Genomic DNA, 20451 nt, shown 5'->3' with positions numbered 1-20451 from the left:
GTGTGATTTCCTCTCCCTAACTCTCCTCTCCCTCTCCCTTGTGTTAGGCTTGCTTGCTGCATTATCATTCAGTTAAGTCAAGATACCCCTTTTAAATATTATTATGTATTACAATATGTAATTTCTTCTCTACCATTGTAGAACCACAATCTACAGATATTCATTGATGTCAGAGTGGTGTCAGCTTTGTGTGTGTGTGTGTGTGTGTGTGTGTGTGTGTGTGTGTGTGTGTGTGTGTGTGTGTGTGTGTGTGTGTGTGTGTGTGTGTGTGTGTGGATTCTTCCTGTTAATTAAACCCCTTTACCTGGACATTCTGACTCCTCATTTTTCGGGACTGACTACCGGCCTAATACCAGCATCTAAGTTTTCCCTTCATTTTAATGGTCCTTCGAATCTACAAACCTAGCAATATTTTTCATGGTCCTTGGAGCCAGATCCAGTAACTGTTACAGCCCAATGATGCCAGTTAACAGGTCCATCTATGCCGATCAGCTCACCTGCCACAATATCTCGATAATTACTGCAATGGCTACGACTCCACATACCACTGCTACGAGGGAGAGCAGCTAGAGGGTTCTCTTGAGCATTTGAGATGTGACATATTGCAGTCAACGTGTCCTTTTTCCTTTTCAACAACTCATCACCAATCCAAGTCACCACCCAGGCTGACCTGCAGAATAGAGGAAAGAGCCTCAGCCTTTTCATCGGTTGCTAATTCACCTGGTTCCCACCTCAGGCTAAACTCGACCAGAGATTGCCAAAATCAGCATCGAACCTCGACCAGAGATCACCAGGATCAGCATCTACCTGAGCGTGGACCACCAGTGACAACCTGAGAGGACTCACTGCGTTTACACAGCCAGCATGATGAAATGAATGAGCTCATTGAAGCAGAATAGAGGACAGAGCCTCAGCCTTCTCATCGGTTGCTAATTCACCGGGTTCCCACCTCAGGCCAACCTTGACCAGAGATCGGCAAGATCCGCGTCAAACCCCGACCATAGATCCTCAGGATCAGCATCGACCCTTGACCAGGGATCACCGGGATCAGCGTGGACCGCCAGTGACAACCAGAGAGGACGAGATTGATGAGCTCATTGAAGCAGTCAGGAAGATTGAAGGTTCCTATAGTCCACCATCACCAGTACTTACCTGGACACTGAGCGTCTCAGTCAGTCCTTCAACAGTTCTCTCCTCTTACATCGGAAAGATGTCTTACAGGGGGAGAACAGGGACCTGTGCCACCAAGCTGCCCAAGCAGTTGACAACATCATCTCAGAGATCGTCATGCAACAGATACTAAACCAGAATGAGGTTCTGTGGTGCCAGCGCAACCAGCTCCGCAACCCCAGACAGAAGATGCTCGAGACGTTACGCCCTTCCACATCAGCTTCACCATCAGCCCTGGTCTCAGATCCGACGCCTGCTGTGAAGTCCCTCCCAGCGGTGCTACAGCTTTCTCCAGAGCCAGAGGAGCTACCAGAACTCACCCTGGGGGAGCACTCCACCACTGTGCTCCAGCCCCAGCCGTGCCGATCTAGCCTGCTCCGACCATGGAGCTCAAGTTAGAAGTTGCGCCTACTACAGCCGCTCCTGCTATGTAGCTTTAGCTATACACTCCAACTGCTGTGCTTCAACCAGCTGCTGCCATGGAGTCTCAACTGGTGCACAGTGGTGCCATCGGCGTCTCCAGTGACAGAGGTTCTGCCGATCCCTGTTCTGGATTCAAGATCTATCCTCACCTCCCTGCTTGTGGAAGACCTACAGCCTTCTCCAGGGACAGATGAGCTGCCTGAACTCACCCTGAGAGAGCACCCTACTCCTACTCCTGCCGACACCTCTGAATGTCAGTTGGTCCATAATGCGGGAGCCCTTCCTGCAGCTGCTGTAGGCGACAGGTCCAGCCCTGCCACTCAGACCTCTCCGGTCCCTTTCTGGTGTAATCTGCCTAGTCCAACCTTCTACATCCAGCCTACTGCTGTCCAAAGACGTCTCCCTCCGACCTGTGACATCCAGCCTGCTGCTGTCCAAAGACGTCTCCCTCCTACCTGTGACGTCCAGCCTGCTGCTTCCTCCCTAGGAGCACCCTTTGCTGTCCAGGCCCTGTCAGCCCCTGCATGGTGGGATCTACCTGTCACAGCTTTTGGGTTCTTGCCAGCCCCTTACTAACTGTGTCCATCTAGCTCCAGCCTTGTGGGACCCTCCTGACGTCTCTGTGTGGGACCCTCCTGATGTCTCAGTCGGGAACCCTCCTGACGTCTCTGTGGGAGACCCTCCTGACATCTCTGTGGGGGACCCTCCTGGCAGCTCTGTGGGGGACACTCCTGACGTCTAAGTCGGGAACCCTCCTGACGTCTCTGTGTGGGACCCTCCCGACGTCCCTGTGGGGGACCCTCCTGACGTCTCAGTCGGGAACCCTCCTGACATCTCTGTGGGGGACACCACACACCCTGGTCTGGTGACCTCAAGCACCTTTGTGACGGGGCGGCCAGACGCACAAAGAGACAGGACTTCTGTTTGACCGGTTTCCCATCTTGTCTACACTCCTGCCTCGGTGAATGACCCCAATAAAGTTCCTCAACGGTTCTAACCAAATAAAGTACCGGTTCATATTGTTCCTTTCTGTTTATTTTTACACCTCTGAAATATATATATTTTTGTACATTTAGCTCGACACATACCATCACGGCTGTCTAATCATCCCCAGCTTACAATTGGCTCATTCATCCCCCTCCTCTCCCCTGAAACTATTCCCCAGGTCGTTGCTGTAAATGAGAATGTGTTCTCAGTCAACTTACCTGGTAAAATAACGGTAAAATAAAATAAATAAATAAAATAAAAATAAATAAAAATTAAATTACTTCACCAACCAGTTCAGATAGAGCTGCTTGTTGTGGAGCGGGTAAGCAATCTAATTTGTATAGGAAAGTCGTTACGAGCAAATTGTATTTTTCCGTAACAGCATAGTGTAATCATAATGAAAGACAAACACACACACTGTGCTGCCAGTCACAGTGTAGGGTGCGAGATGCAAGTGACATTTTGAGGGTGAGGAGAGAGGATGGAGGAAGCTTGCCTTACTGCGCTGGGAATCTTGTTATGACATGCATTATCTGAATTAGACCCACAGAATTATATCTACGGAGGTGCGGCTTCTTTGGAAGAACTTTGAATGTCTTTGAACTTCCTAGTTGGTTTAACGTTGGACCAGAGCAAACGCTAGCTGGATAGCTAGCTAGCTAGATACCAAGCTTGTGTGTGCAGAGTAGCACTAGAATTAAAACACGTTTTACCTTTTTAGGTTAATAAATCCAATCAAAACATTATTTGTCACATGCGCCAAATACAACAGTTGTAGACCTTACCGTGAAATGCTTACTTACAAGCCCTTAACCAACAATGCGGTTCACGAAAGAGTTAAGAAAATATTTACCAAATAAACAAAGAGTTAAGAAAATATTTACCAAATAAACTAAAGTAAAAAAATATAAAAATGAACACAATAAAATAACAATAACAAGGCTATAGTAACGCTAGGGCATAGTGGGTGCAGAGTCAGGAGCAGGAGGCAGAGAATGCAGGGTAGTGTTATTTATTCAACACACAACGGCAAAACACAAGCCGCCCCAACAGCGAACTAGAGCGCACACCAAAACAAATGTGCCCAAGCACATGGGACAAAAACAGGTCGGCGCAACATACGCACTCGCACTTCAAAAATACAAATGAGCGTGCATACACAAGCCATACAGTACCAAACAATCCCGCACACAGAGCAGGCGGGCCTCCTGGCTAAAATAGCCCAGCTAATCAGCCCAAACCAAAAACAGGTGCACACAATCAACAAAAAGGGGGAATAGGAAATCAGTGGCAGCTAGTAGGCCGGCGACGACGACCGCCGAGCGCCACCCGAACAGGAGGGGGAGCTACCTACGGTAGGAGTCGTGACAGCTATATACGGGGGTACAGGTACCAAGTCAATGTGCGGGGGAACAGGTTAGTCGAGGTAATTTGTACATGTAGGTAGGGGTAAAGTGACTGCATAGATAATAAACAGCGAGTAGCAGCAGTGTAAAAACAGTCTATGACTTGGGTGACTGGAGTCTTTGACTATTTTTTGGCCTTTCCTCTGACAGCACCTAGTTTATAGGTCCTGGATGGCAGGAAGCTTGGCCCCAGTGATGTGCTGGGCCATACGCACTACCCTCTGCAGCGCCTTACGGTCAGATGCCAAGCAGTTGCCATACCAGACGGTGATGCAACCGGTCAGGATGCTCTCGAGGGTGCAGCTGTAGAAAGAGGATCTGGGGACCCACGCCAAGTCTTTTCAGTCTCCTGAAGGGGAAAAGGTGTTGTTGTACCCTCTTCACGACTGTCTTGGTGTGTTTGGACCATAATAGTTTGTTGGTGATGTGGACACCAAGGAACTTGAAACTCTCAGCCCGCTCTACTACAGCCCCATCGATGTTAATGGGAGCCTGTTCGGCCCGCCTTTTCCTGTAGTCCACAATCAGCTCCTTTTGTCTTGCTCACATTGAGGGAGAGGTTGTTGTCCTGGCACCACACTGCCAGGTCTCTGACCTCCTATAGGCGGTCTCTGGCCTCCTATAGGCTGTCTCATTGTTGTCGGTAATCAGTAAACTTAATGATAGTGTTGAAGTCGTGTTTGGCCACGCAGTCGTGGGTGAACAGGGAGTACAGGAGGGGACTAAGCATGCATCCCTGAGGGGCCCCAGGGTTGAGGATCAGCGTGGCAGATATGTTGTTGCCTACCCTTACCACCTGGGGGCGGCCCATCAGGAAATCCAGGATCCAGTTGCAGAGGGAGGTGTTTAGTCCCAGGGTCCTTAGCTTAGTGATGAGCTTTGTGGGCACTATGGTGTTGAACGCTGAGCTGTAGTCAATGAATAGCATTCTCACATAGGTGTTCTTTTTGTCCAGGTGGGAAAGGGCAGTGTGGAGTGCGATTGAGAAACTTATTCCAGCTTCTGCCTGCCAGCTGGAAATCTTTGCCAGTGGGTGTGCCTAATAACTAAAGTATCCCTAACTAGCATTGAAATAGTAAATCCATTCTTCTATAATTAAACATCTCTCCCAAATTTCTGAATTACGCGTCTAATGTCGTCAGTAGGTTACAGTAACCTATGTAACATCGTCAGTAGGCTACAGTAACCCATGTAACATCGTCAGTAGGTTACAGTAACCTATGTAACATCGTCAGTAGGTTACAGTAACCTATGTAACATCGTCAGTAGGCTACAGTAACCTATGTAACGTTGTCAGTAGGCTACAGTAACCTATGTAACATCGTCAGTAAGTTACAGTAACCTATGTAACATCGTCAGTAGCCTACAGTAACCTATGTAACATCGTCAGTAGAATACAGTAACCTATGTAATGTCGTCAGTAGGCTACAGTAACCTATGTAATGTTGTCAGTAGGATACAGTAACCTATGTAACGTTGTCAGCAGGCTACAGTAACCTATGCTTCAGAGGGGAGGGGCAGGTAGTCTTCACACATGCACACCCACTGGCAAAGATTTCCAGCTGGCAGGCAGATGCTGGAATAAGTTTCTGAGTGACAAATTAAGGGCTTTGCATATGCGCTTTGTTGTGATTTTTCTTGGACCAGATAAAAATGCCTGGTACATAAAATAACCGTATTAACCGTATCCCATGCTTTTAAAATAACGGTTCTGTTCGGAACAGTACAAATCACTTTCGTTTTCGGTTTGGGTTCTGTTCCTCAAATAATGTAATTATTTGGTTCCAACCTTTGATCTCTATGCACCCCAAGTGTGTGCCTTTAGTTAGAATGCCTGACGACAGCTCCTCAGTCAATCACCCTACGTTTCTGACCAATTTTTTATTATTTTATTTATTTCACCTTTATTTAACCAGGTAGGCCAGTTGAGAAAAAGTTCTCATTTACAACTGCGACCTGGCCAAGATAAAGCAAAGCAGTGCGACAAAAACAACAACACAGAGTTACACATGGAATAAACAAACATACAGTCAAAAATAGAAAAATCTATACATACAATACAATAGAAAAATCTATGTACAGTGTGTGCAAATGTAGTTAGGTTAGGGAGGTAAGGCAATAAATAGAATATAGTGGCGAAATAATTACAATTTAGCATTAACAACGGAGTGATGCATGTGCAGATGATGATGTGAAAGTAGAGATACTGAGGTGAAAAAGAGCAAAAAAAGAAATAACAATATGGGGATGAGGTAGTTGGGTGTGCTATTTACAGATGGGCTGTGTACAGGTACAATGATCAGTAAGCTGCTCTGACAGCTGATGCTTAAAGCTAGTGAGGGAGATTTAAGTCTCCAGCTTCAGTGATTTTTGCAATTTGTTCCAGTCATTGGCAGCAGAGAACTGGAAGGAAAGGTGGCCAAAAGAGGTGTTGGCTTTGGGGATGACCAGTGAAATATACCTGCTGGAGCGCGTGCTACGGGTGGGTGTTGCTATGGTGACCAGTGAGCTGAGATAAGGCGGGGCTTTACCTAGCAAAGACTTATAGATGACCTGGAGCCAGTGGGTTTGGCGACAAATATGAATTGCGGGCCAGGCAACGAGAGCATACAGGTCGCAGTGGTGGATAGTATATGGGGCTTTGGTGACAAAACGGATGGCACTGTGATAGACTACATCCAATTTGCTGAGTAGAGTGTTGGAGGCTATTTTGTAAATGACATCGCCGAAGTCGAGGATCGGTAGGATGGTCAGTTTTACGAGGGTATGTTTGGCAGTATGAGTGAAGGATGCTTTGTTGCAAAATAGGAAGCCGATTCTAGTTTTAATTTTGGATTGGAGATGCTTAATGTGAGTCTGGAAGGAGAGTTTACAGTCTAACCAGACACCTAGGTATTTGTAGTTGTCCACATATTCTAGGTCAGAACCGTCCAGAGTAGTGATGCTAGACGGGCGGGCGGGCAGCAATCGGTTGAAAAGCATGCATTTAGTTTTACTTGTATTTAAGAGCAGTTGGAGGCCACGGAAGGAGTGTTGTATGGCATTGAAGCTCGTTTGGAGGTTTGCTAACACAGTGTCCAAGGAAGGGCCAGATGTATACAGAATGGTGTCGTCTGCGTAGAGGTGGAGCAGAGAATCACCAGCAGCAAGCGCGATATCATTGGCCCTCTGATTTGACACACTGAACTCTATCTGAGAAGTAGTTGGTGAACCAGGCGAGGCAGTCATTTGAGAAACCAAGGCTATTGAGTCTGCCGATAAGAATGCGGTGATTGACAGAGTCGAAAGCCTTGGCCAGGTCGATGAAAACGGCTGCACAGTACTGTCTTTTATCTATGGCGGTTATGATTGCTCGTTGTAAGTTCCGCCTCCAGCCAGTTAGTTGAGGTATTTGACATATTATGTATATTATAATATGTCTATTTCTACCGTTGTAGAACCACTATCTACAGTTATTCATTGATGTCAGAGGGGTGTCAGCTGTGTGTGTGTGTGTGTGTGTGTGTGTGTGTGTGTGTGTGTGTGTGTGTGTGTGTGTGTGTGTGTGTGTGTGTGTGTGTGTGTGTGTGTGTGTGTGTGTGTGTGTGTGTGGCTCCTTCCTGTCAATAAAACCCCCTTACCTGGACATTCTGACCCCTCATTGTTCTGGACGGACATTCTGTAGTGGTTACGTAGTGGTTACTACCGGCTTAATACCAGCACCTCAGTGTTCCCCTATTTTTAATGGTCCTTCTACAAACCTAGCCATATTTTTCATACATAATGGCTTTCCATCACTGTATAAGACGAGGGAGGTGTGTGTGTGTTTGTTTAGTCCGTTTCTTAGAAGGACAGTAAAAACAGAGTACAAAGACATATTTTAGTCCATCAGACAGACGCACACACACACACACACACACACACACACACACATACGCACACACACACACACACACACACACACACACACACACACACACACACACACACACACACACACACACACACACACACACACACACACACACACACACACACACACACACACACACACACACACACACACACACACACACACACACACACACACACACACTCATCTCTCTGTCTGGGACTAAAGCAGCAACTTCCCTGGCCTAATGAGACAGATAATGTCTGAGAGGTAAATACCAACCAAAACAACAACGACAACTACTGTGTCTCAGTAGTCTCAGTCTGGACTCCCTGCTGTGTCCGTCAAATAGAGGATATAATTCACCCATCCCCCTCGGTGTTTACTGCTTTAACATTATTATCATCATGTTTATATTTTCTCTGTATGAACCTGTCATGAACCTGTCATGAACCTGTCATGCGCTGCGACCATTAGTGTGGTTGTCATGCCAGACTGTTAGTGTGTGTATTTGTGTGTGATATTGAGACGTGTGTGTTTGTGTGGGCATGTGCGTGCGTGTGTGTGTGTGACTCTGACTGAAACACAAGCACATGGTACCACAATAATAACTCCGTCTGACAGCCTGTCATCAGAGTGAGGGAGACAACTGTGACACTACACCCGTCACACACTCAAACATTACAATAACCATACCGTGGCATCCTGTTCAGGATTGATTATTGTAACTACATGGTTTACCCACTTCAGATATAACACCATCCAAGCAACGGTTACAGTGGTGGGCCTACTGTAGCCTAGTATCTATACACAAACTTACACTTACACACACTGTAATCATAACTACAGATATTCATCCGAACTCCAGATATAACTGTCAATTGTAATTAGACTGAGTAATATCTGAATTTGAAGTTCAGCGAACCTTCACCCCCCAAAAGACCCCATAGCTTCCTGATATTCTACAGCTGTGAATGTGGCGAGGTAGGTGATTTCTGTGTGTGTGGGAGTTTACTTCTAGTTTTGATGTGTTAACACAAGTTAATAAATCACCTTTAGAGAATGGGGAGGTGGAAGAAAGAGGAAATTAATTTAATCACCTCAACGTTCCCCTGACTAGTAGCAGCTAGAAAGAGAGAGAGAGATGAGTGGATGGGTGTCGACTCAGTTCTCTACTACAGGTTTGTTCTCTGTATGACCCTTCACTGACCTGGCCCAACCCTGATTGTGAGTAAACAAACCTCTCTGACAGTTACACATCATAAACCACATCCAGCTTATTTCCCAGATGAAGAACATTTATTTTACCTTTATTTAACTAGGCAAATCAATTAAGAACAAATTCTTATTTACAATGACAGCCTAGGAACAGTGGGTTAATTGCCTTGTTCAGGAGCAGAACAACAGATTTCTACCTTGTTAGCTCAGGGGTTTGATCTAGCAACCTTTCAGTTTCTGGCCCAACACTCTAACCACTAGGCTACCTGCTGCCCCAGAGCAGCAGGTGGACTAAATCACCCTGGATACCTGAGTTGTATCTTCTAAAGATGTTGAGGTTTTTGACCACAGGTGTTTCTGCTATTCTTTGAAGTAGAGAGTCTACTGCTATGAGTGGTGGTGTGAAAAACATGGTAAATCTGCAGGTGCTATGTTCTTGGCCGAATGCTCTGACCACATTACACACACACACATACACACCCTTTTGCCACCGCTGTACAGTCAAGGTAGACTGTGGCGTCCCGGCACAAGTTGTTCTCTCAGCATGCAGCAGGATGTGGTTTCAGAACATCCTCTCAGAACAACACTTACTTCCTGTCACTTTGATAAATAAACATGTTGCTTCGCACTCCAGCCCCAGAACACACACACACACACACACACACACACACACACACACACACACACACACACACACACACACACACACACACACACACACACACACACACACACACACACACACACACACACGCATACATGTACTGACACAGCCCTTGAAACAGTGCCAATAAGAGATACAATCAGCTCTAACGGTTTCTAGTATGCCATTGTATCTTTGTATTTATTGAACACAAATCTGAAATGGTTGCATAAGGTGGCCAGCTCATTAAAGTCTTCTAATGTTGAGATGAATCCATGTCCTATAAGCCACATGAAGCAATAGCTCAATCCCATGAAATATGAAATGGGCTTGGTAAAATCAGATGGTGCCTTGATCCTTACTCTCTCCCCCTTCCTCTCTTTCTCTCTCTCTCCTCCTCTCTCTCTCTCTCTCTCTCTCTCTCTCTGCAACCACAGAGGAACGTTTGCTGTTTCCACATAAAAGCTGAAGCGTTTGGTAAAGTGGTTTAGAATAAGATTCACTTTCATCTCCTAGAGATCTGGCCTGAGGATACAGACATTTACTTCCATGTTATACTCTAGAGAATGGAGAGACAGGGGAGGGAGATGCACACACACACACACACACACACACACACACACACACACACACACACATGCAGTCCTTGGATCTGTGGAGTTATTTGTGGAGTCCATAGAGTGTGTGTGTGCCTGTGTGTGTGTGTGTGTGTGTACGTATGTGAAGTGATTTATCCTCAGAGTGTCAGTTTGAGTAGTGAGTGAGGAAGCAGAATTTCAGCGCCTCTCACTAGTCAGTCTGACATTGACAAGTACTGTAGATACATCTTAAACATTTTTTTTTATAACCTTTATTTAACTAGGCAAGTCAGTTAAGAACAAATTCTTATTTACAATGACAGCCTAGGAACAGTGGGTTAACTGCCTTGTTCAGGGGCAGAACAACAGATTTTTACATTGTCAGCTCGGTGATTCGATCAAGCAACCTTTCGGTTACTGGTCCAACGCTCTAACCACTAGGCTACCTGCCACCCAAACAGACATCTATAGTCCAACTGGTTCACAATAATCAATAAAACACACATTCAAGCTATGTAAAAGTATATCATGTTCAGGAAATACAATGGTAACACTTGAAACAAACATGACTATGCACCACTTAGATGTAAATACGTACATGAATGAAAAAGCCCCAATTCTCTCCGTCTCTACCTACCCAATAGTAATTCAGTATTTACAGTTTAAGCTGGAAACGGCTCCCCTTGGATATGCCGGTATCTGGTATCCATGGTAACACATCCAAAAGCTACTCTCTCTCTCTCTGTGTGTGTGTGTGTGTGTGTGTGTGTGTATTTGTGTGTGTTGGTGTTCTGGTGTGTGTATGTAAGAATCATACAATGTGCATTGATTGGTTGTCTGGGGAGCAGCTGTTGACCTCTTATTCTCAGAGGCCTGTCTGTATCCTCACACACACACACACACACACACACACACACACACACACACACACACACACACACACCAGTGCTATAATACTGGCCCCACACCCATAACCAGAGAAATTAGCTGATGCTGGACCATAAACAGTTCTGCTTTAGCATTGTTATGACAACGCTGCCAAGAAAACATTTATAGAGGGAGTGAATGCACAAACACAAACACAAACAGTCAGTCTGTCAGACTAGGGTGAGATTTACAAATTTAGTTTGAGATATAGTGACACTGAGTGAGGGAGGAAAAGGTAATTTGTCATTTGCATGTTAGTTAATGTTAGAGGATGTTTTCCATAGGTCAGAGCCAACTTGCAGGATGTGTTTTACATTGAATAACTGTACACAGAGAGCATCCCACTTTACAGCATCTCACTATGTCAAGATGTTAGAACATAAGAGTGAGTAACTGTCTCTATAGCTTATAACTACCACAAAAGAGAAACAGCAATAATCCTTTCAACTAATGCAGCATAAATGTATGTTTATGGAAATATCAGCACTGGTTGCGATGCTATCATAGCAGCAAAAACACACACCAATATGCAAACGCATTGTCCAGTTGTTCTGCAGTGGATGCAGCTAACCTTTTTGTCTGCGTCATTATTCAGCTCTACGTTTTCTCTGTCAATATATTGTCCTCCTAGAAGCACAGGATGCACATACTGTTGTTTATGCATTAAACATAACACAGACACACAATGCAGTGTTTATGCATGATCAAATAAATCCAGTTTGATGTTGCCCCAATTCTGAAAGAGGAGGATGCCTTCAGAATAACAATATGGCTGGCTCATTAAAATAACTGTGTAGCCTATACAGCGTGTGACACCAATTGACATAACATGTATAAACATCCGACATGGTCGGACATCACAGACATTAGATAGTGAAGGTTGGTTTGTGAATAAAGGAAATCCCCTGGAACTGACCAGTGATCTCCTGTCCTGTTATGAAACTGGTTAAAACCAACTGTGCGGGATATGTCCTGTGTTTCTGTAGTAGCCTAGGCTAGTCTACCACCCGCTACCAGGTGGAGGCGACACTGCGCTCTTCTCCTCTATCGGAGCGCGAGCTGCATCTATAGTCCTGTCTCTCTGAGATCATTATCAGTCACGGCAACGGGTCGCAACACACACGGATCTAGAGCGAGCGAACAGAACACCCCCTAATTTCGACCTACCGCCAACCGGGGAGGGGAAACGATCGAAAACACCAGTCTTCTGCTCAACAACACGTCTACCATTTTTACGCATGTAACCACGATCTCTCCAGTGACGTTACCGTTGGATGTGGGGTTGGAGGCTACTCGGATACAATCTGCTAGTTTATTTTCACTGCAGTAAAACGGTTTGCTCCGATCCTCCCCCCGAGTCACGGATTTGAGAGGGAAGCAGCGCTATGCTGCTGGCCGACTGACCAGCCACTGATACGGCGAGGGGATCTCTGCAGTGGACCTGTGAATGTGCGTAGTTTACCCGCATGCAAAGTTTAGCCTATTAGCATCACGCGCTGTATTTCACAGAAAAAGGAAATCTTCTATTTTTGTGAACATGTTCATTTGATTATTAGATCGGCTATAATTATTTTTGGGGGGCTGTTTTCAGCGCACTGTTGTGTTGACGCCATTTTCCTCGGGTTTTTCTATAAAAATATTCTTGCACCATTTGACAGCTATCCAGGACGCTGTCAGGGCATACGGCAGGTTCTGTACATGTGACTACATGGATTTTAAATGATCTTGATAACATATTTACACGATAGACTCGAGTGTTCGAAAACATTGGACATGGGTAAGTAGGCTAGCCTAGTTCACTATAATTTCTTACCACCTTGAATTCTTGCAGTCTAAATGTGAATTGAACATGATTATATGTAGGCCTATTTATTTGCGGTTGACTGTAGTTTAAAAAAGTGGACACATCCAAATAAACTTTTAATGTGTAGCTTGTTTTGACTGTCAAATGTTTCAAACATGTAACTAAACTACCTGCTACAATGTTTCTCTGTAGCCTAGTAGGTGGATGTTCTCCCATACCTGATTCTACACTTCCAGAAAAGCATGGGATGAATCTCTGTCTAGCCATAGCTGTTACCACGATTAGGTACAGCAGCCTACTAGTACTTACACTGTGAACATAGCCTACAAGCACATTTTAGCAAATATGTTTCCTTCATGGCCGACTGGATTGTTTTAGCAGCGGCATGTCACAGCTTGGTTTGTCAACAGCACCAAGGAGAGGGGCATGGATTGGTGACTGGTTGTAACTATGGTACTACTGTGTGTGTGTGTGTGTTGTGGAGCATGTGGAAGGCATAGGTATAACCCTCTGACCACTGGTCTAGGCCAGGTCTTGAACCAGTAACCCTTTGCCAAGTGCATTGTGTCCTGTGCCATTAAAGGAGTCCAGACCTCTGAGATGTTCTAGGAGTTGTAGTGGAAGACTATTCATGGTCCCAGTGTGGGTGGTGGTGTGAAGGGTTATACACGCATCCTAAAGGCAACTATCCCTAGGTTGAATACTTATTGACTCAAGACATTACAGCTTTTCAGTTTATATTCATTTGTAACATTTTCGAAAGACATGATTCCACTTTGACATTGGGGTATGCTGTGTAGGCCAGTGACAAAATCTAAGTTTGATCAATTTAAAATTCAGGCTGTAACACAACAAAATGTGGAAAATCGAGGGGTGTGAATACTTTCTGAAGGCGCTGTATCTGATATGTGTGGTGTGGGGCTTCTTGTTGTCATGGCAACTGGAACCATACTGGAAACATACTGGATGGTGGACTACTGTGCGTACTAACAGAGGCTGTCACCATTTGGATTCAGTTTGGATTCCTGGAGCACATTCAAATCCCATGATGTAGGCAGGCTAACTGCTAGGGCCAGTGTTGGAATCATAGGGAACCTAGACCAGGGACAGGGAACCCTTTAAGAGTTCATGGCTACTCTCTCTCTCTCTCAAATGTGAAAATTGTTAAGGTTGGTCCAGCTGTGATGGTAATTCTGGTTTGAGACCTGAGCCAAGAGCAGACCCATCGACTGTACCTGCCAGTGCATAGGTATTAAGGACACTGGCTTTCTCTGCTTGTTTCTTCTCCATCTGAAGTGATGTGAAACAGAGGAGAGGAGCGTGGCCTGATCTCCCCTGTTCCCTGTGTTCCCTCCTCTGGGTAACACTGGACCCCAGCCAAGACTGGAGAGAGAGAGAGGATAGAGTGGGAGGGCGGGAGGGAGGCAGCAAGATGGGGAAGGGGGGGTAGAGAGAGGGGGAAGAGAAAGAGCTGGTCAGAGGGGCAAGGGAGAGAGGGGGAAGAGAGGAAAGAGATCCAAGGACAAATCTAACTGTTGGCGGACTCTGAGCTGCGTATCAGTACAGGAACACCTTCTGGCAGAGAGGGGGGAGGCAGACAGAAGGAAGAGAGAAGGAGAGGGGGGTGAGGTAGAGATGAGGAGGAGAGGGGGGTGAGGTAGAGATGAGGAGGAGAGGGTGGTGAGGTAGAGGGAAGGGAGAGAGGGGGTGTGGTAGAGGGTTAGGTGTTTTCGCTTACAGCCATTTTGAGTCTCCTGCTGCATTTGAAGTGGTTTAACATTCATCTACTGTCCTACCAGCCTAGTGTAGAACCTCACTGTGAATGTTGAGGACCTGTCTGTCCTTTGGTTCTGTGATCAGGAATAGCAGAGTAAGCTATGTCGCACGCTTGCAAACACACACACACACACACACACACACACACACACACACACACACACACACACACACACACACACACACACACACACACACACACACACACACACAGACCTGTGTTATCTTACTCTCACATGATGTCTAAGAATGTTTTAACCAGCTCAGTCTCTCTTTGTGTGTGTCTGTTATGGGGACAGATCACACTGAATCTTAAAACATGGTTCAACTAGTTAACAGAATCAAGGTTTTTAGCCAGGATACAGTCTCATAGCAGCAGCCAACTGTTAGGGAGCCACTGGTTTATACAGATCAGTCTCTACAGGCAGTTCCATCCTTTTATCCTCATCCACCTATCTCTGTTAAAGAGACGGTCAGGAGTAGGGCGAGAGAGAGAGTAGCTGGCATCAGATGTATGAGTCTCTGCAACACTCCTACACCAAAAGACACCAAATCTTCTACAAGAGCAATCATACTCGTGTGTGTGTGTGTGTGTGTGTGTGTGTGTGTGTGTGTGTGTGTGTGTGTGTGTGTGTGTGTGTGTGTGTGTGTGTGTGTGTGTGTGTGTGGGTGTGGGAGCTATTTCTGAGTCCGCCTAAGGCTGCTGGGTTTGCAGCCTTAAAAGGTTGTGTTTCGGCTGGGCCTCTCTCTCTTTCTCCCTCTCCCTCTATCTTATACCCATATGCACAAGGAAGAGGATCATAGCTTTCATCAAAGTGCTCTTCAAGTACGTGTTGGGAGTAGTAGTTGGTGAAAATGAAAGATTTTAAGTCTAAATTCTGTCCTATTACTGCCAAAGACTGTCCATTTTCTGAAACTGTATAGTCCAGCGCAGAATGTATTTCAGTTATAGTGACACCACACACACACAGTGAAGGAAAGGCCTTATGCTGGTTAGAGGGAAACTGTGGGTAGAGCTGGCAGCGTTAGGAACATAATAAAGCTATTTATGCAGCCAGTCTGGCCTCTCACAATCACCCTGCTGTCTACACGGCTTACAGAGAGGTGTGTGTCTGTGTGAGAGTCTGAGGCTCAGAGCGAGAGAGGCTCAGTAAGGGTCATCCTAACATAAACACAGCCTCATTTCCAGTAACAGAAGCATAGACATTAAAGCATAGACCAGTACATAGTGATAGCGCTGACGTCATCCACGTATTCCTATGGAAACCTCCCGATGGCGCATGAAGCTGGAAGTATTTGAATTTGAAGCGCACCATATTGCTCAATGTGGTTGAATGGCACCCCAAAAAATGGTAAGGATCATGGTGAAAGTGGCTGTAACTAGCAAAGGATCATGGTCGATGTAGTCATTTTCATCCTGCTTGAGAGAGTCAACCGGAGCCTCCTGGTAGCGTGCCGGCCCGTGATTGGTCTGTCAGCACGTGGTCCTGTGTGACGACAAATGTAGCAGTCAGAAAGGATCACTAACACTATTTAATGAAATATCTCCATTTGTAACAAACTTTAAAATAATTCACTGTGGGGATCGAACTTGATAACAATAAACACATTTTTGAGCCCAAACAACTGTCTAATCTTTTGTTCTGGCAATCGTAATTGACAGGGCAGACCAGGGCTTTTGGCATCGCTAGGTTGCTACTCAGTAGCCGCCCAGCAGACCTTGTGACTTCACGCTCCAGACCGGACACTGAGAGCCTGAACAGCAGTAAATAAGAGCAGGGTTGGTAAAACTATACTCTATTCCATAGGTCTTATTAGTTGTGTATTAATGAACGTCAAGTGTAAAAAAACAATACTTTTCCCTACGTCTATTCAAAGCTTCATGGACATGCAGCTGGAGATGTGGAATCATCTAGCTGTTTGATATGGTTTGGCCTCAGTTGTAAATGTCTTGTAAAGGATACCATTTAGTGTAGACATAGAGCAGTGTAGAGACTGCTGTTGTGTCCTCAGAGGATCTGGTTGGTCACTGGATTTGTTGCTATGTGGTTGGACTTGGCAGCTGTCCTTGTTTTCCTCTCATTGTTCCAAGGGAGAGTCCTGGTCCCTGAACACAGACACATTTGGGGTGACTTTAACACATGCCTTAGGGCCCAGTCACTGTGTACACACACACACACACACACACACACACACACACACAGGGGGGTTTAAAAGATGCCATTGGGCCGAGTCACAGTCCTGGCATTAGGGAGACCCAACAGAGAGGACCAAACAGGGACATACTGCCAGAGCTGTGTGTCAGCAGACCTGTGTGTGTGTGTGTGTGTACAGTCCTACTCTGATAGTCTGTTGAAACTCTATAGTGTATTATGCTGGTTATCCAAACCCGCTGTGAGCAGAGCATTTAAGACCGCCATGGCCTGTTGGCTAACATGACTACAGGGGATCAGCTTTACAGGACAGGAGGCTGATCCAGGGGCTGACACACATACAGGAGCCTGAAGCACACGCTAACCCAAACCCTTTAGATACACAAACTCTCAGTATGAAATATCCAGATGACAAGTGTAGCTGAGGTTTATTTCAATAAATTCAAATCGTGGATTACAGTTTCTCCTGACCCATAGATTACTTGTAAGGTCAAATAAAGAGTTAATGTACACAGAACATATCCTTTAAAACAATACAATGTTGTGTTAAACGTGGCTCATGTCGGTGTGAGGGATGGGACTCGGGACCTGGAGTGTGAAGTGTACTGTTTGTTTTGGTCGCTCTTTTTGTGTGTATTTGTTCATGGAAGAAAAGTGAGTTTGGACATGTGCCTATGTAAGAGTGTGTGTTTTAGGATTTGTACATACACATCTCTCAGTTGGATTAGACATGTCTACTGAGAGATGGATGTAATACTGGTGGTAGTCTGACTGGCTCACTGAGTGACAGGGCTTGATGTGTGTTTGTGCTGAGTCTGAGACAAACACACCCTCTTCCCTAGAGAGCAGAAATGGCATTATGGTGGATAACTCTGATCCTCGAGTGCCGCAGTGTCTCTATGCATGCGTGTGTGTGTGTGTGTGTGTGTGTGTGAAACAGGTCAGATGCAGTTTTTTTCGAGATCAGCTCGTAAACCACATCTGGAAAAATAATGTACCTTCCCCCTCTCCCTCCCCCTCTCCCTCCCCCTCCCCCTCTCCCTCTCCCTCTCAGTCTACGCAATTTCCTCCCTCTGCTGAAGGAGAAAAGAAAAAAGAGCCGTCAGCTTTTTCATCTCAATCTGCAGTTTTTGTTCTCGTGTCCTCAGGCTAGCTTCACCCTCCCTTTAGAGAGCTGGAGAGGAATGTCTTCATTTTACATTGAGAGAGCGAAGGAGAGAGAAAGAGAGGGTGGGGAGAAGGAGAGAAAAAATGTGTGTGTGTGTGTGTGAAATGTTGTTTACACAGTGTAAAATGCAAATGAGTGTGTATGGCATGCCTGCACAGCTCTCTGCCTGCTCCTGCACCAGTCTTAAACTCTGAGAGACTAAAGCGTAATTCAGAGTCCACAGACGCAGAGCCGTGATAGTCCGGCGGCCCACTGTGACATAGCTATGCGGCTCTGAGACCACTGTCCACGGGGGATGCACAGCCGACCGCTCACCTCCCCAAACTTCCAAACCAACGCAGATCTGCGTGCGCGTCCTGTATTCATTTGAATGTGTTGACATTTGGAGAAGTTGCTTGAGCTGTACTGAGAATTCCAAAAGTATAAAAAAAAAGCCAACAGTTCAATTTTCTAGAACACTGCTGTGCAGACGTGTACACGTTTTGGACTCTGACAAATGCTTACTGTCACTACAAATTGTATGTTTCAAAGTTTTGATAGTAATTTCTCTCTCTCCTCTCCTCTCTCTGTAGTTTGGCCTTGTTGGATTACATGTGTTCCTGTGGGAGAACCAATCCAGAAGCAGTAGCTAACGTTCCTAAGGCAACCCACTCTGACGGACAGCCACTCTCTGCAAACCTATTGGCTAGCTGCCGCTGCTCTCTGGATCCTGACTGGTTCTGGCGGGAGCGTGGATGGAGTCGAGGGATCTGGTTAGCTCAGCCCGACCTAAGGAGGTGGAATTAGGAGGTGGGAGGGCTGAGCCTGAAGAGCAAGAACAGGAAAGGGTGGGTCTGGGGCCTGCGTCGCGGGGTGATGAGGTCATTGGTGATGTGATGGGTGAGCGCTGGGGGTCCCAGGGGGAAGGGGAGGGGCTAGAGGAACAGGAGTTCTCCATTAAAGAAGCCAGCTTCCAGGAGGGGAGTCTGAAGCTGAAGATCCAGACCACCAAACGCACCAAGAAACCCCCCAAGAGTCTGGAGAACTACATCTGTCCCCCGGAGATCCGGATGACCATCAGACCCCCCCCAGGGGAGGGCCGAGGGGGCCGGCTAGGGGGCCGTGCAGCGCAGGACAAGGGACCCCCTAGGAAGAGGGTAAGGATGCCTTTTAGATACGTTACTGGTATGAATACACTGTTGCTAATGTAGCTTTAAATGATGCTGAAGCATTTTGAAATGTTAGTCAGCCGTTTAGAGCTGATTGTTTGGTTGTGTTGCCCAAAGGGATGATCAGTAGGGATGTAACAATTCACGGGTACACATCAAATGTTTAAGTTTTTAAGATGTTCAAATGTTTAAGATCCAAGTGCATCGGTCCAAGGGAATCCAAACCAATCCAAATGAAGCGTGCATCGGTAAGGAAACAGACTCAAACATTACTCATCGCAAGTTCACTGATGTTTTTTAATCTGATTTTTTTCTGAAAATACCTCATCTGTTGTGACTGAGTTGATGCATCCTCTCCTTCAGGATATCAAACGTTTATACATGTAACTGCGTATAACATTGATCTACAAATCAGATAATAACTGTGCGCACCGTGCGGGAGACGCAGCTGCTCGCGCCAACGAGAGGTAGGCCTACCCTATCCCTGTTCTAATATACGTAGGCTACATCTGCGCAGCAACTTCAGCATTCAGATGTTTGTAAAATAGCTTTGGCAATATTAAATCACTCCCACTCCATCCACTTACTGAGTTGTTAGGTAGTCAGAACACAAGTAGACCTCTTGACCTTTTCCACATTTTGTTACGTTACAGCCTTATTTTAAAATGGATGAAATAAAACATTTTCCTCAGCAATCTACACACAATACCCCATAATGACAAAGCAAAAAAAATGTTTTTGATTTTGCAAATTCATAAAAAATATAAAACAATACATTATTTACAGAAGTATTCAGACCCTTTGCTATGAGATTTGAAATTGAGCTCAAGTGCATCCTGTTTCCATTGATCATCCTTGAGATGTTTCTACAACTTGATTGGAGTGGCAAATTCAATTGATTGGACATGATTTGGAAAGGCACACACCTGTCTATATAAGGTCCCACAGTTGACAGTGCATGTCAGAGCACAAACCAAGCCATGAGGTCAAAGGAAATGTCCATAGAGCTCCGAGACAGGATTGTGTCGAGGGGAAGGGTACCAGAACATTTCTGCAGCATTTAAGGTCCCCAAGAACACCAAGACTCTTCCTAGAGCTGGCCGCGCGGCCAAACTGAGCAATTGGGGGAGAAGGGCCTTGGCCAAGAAGGTGACCAAGAACCCGATGGTCACTCTGACA

At 45.8% G+C, this 20451-nt stretch overlaps 1 protein-coding gene across 5 annotated transcripts in view; it reads left to right on the top strand.

Annotated features, from left to right (window-relative positions):
- The first annotated feature begins 12222 nt into the window (after positions 1 to 12222).
- The window catches only part of setbp1 (SET binding protein 1), an 89180-nt gene continuing 80951 nt past the window's right edge, over positions 12223 to 20451 (top strand). Inside the window, exons 1-2 of one of the 5 annotated variants that reach the window (XM_029763164.1) lie at positions 12223 to 13000; positions 18697 to 19260. In XM_029763164.1, the coding sequence (XP_029619024.1) occupies positions 18859 to 19260 (402 nt within the window). In that variant the 5' untranslated portion in view covers positions 12223 to 13000; positions 18697 to 18858. Of the gene's footprint in view, positions 13001 to 13224; positions 13313 to 18696; positions 19261 to 20451 lie in introns of those variants that run through there. The other 4 variants (XM_029763163.1, XM_029763161.1, XM_029763160.1 and 1 more) reach the window with 4 other exon arrangements.

The sequence above is a fragment of the Salmo trutta genome, chromosome 9 (assembly GCF_901001165.1).
Source record: "Salmo trutta chromosome 9, fSalTru1.1, whole genome shotgun sequence".
Lineage (NCBI taxonomy): Eukaryota > Metazoa > Chordata > Actinopteri > Salmoniformes > Salmonidae > Salmo > Salmo trutta.
The sequence above is the reverse complement of the archived record's forward strand: the minus strand, read 5'-3'. Positions and strand labels throughout refer to the sequence as shown.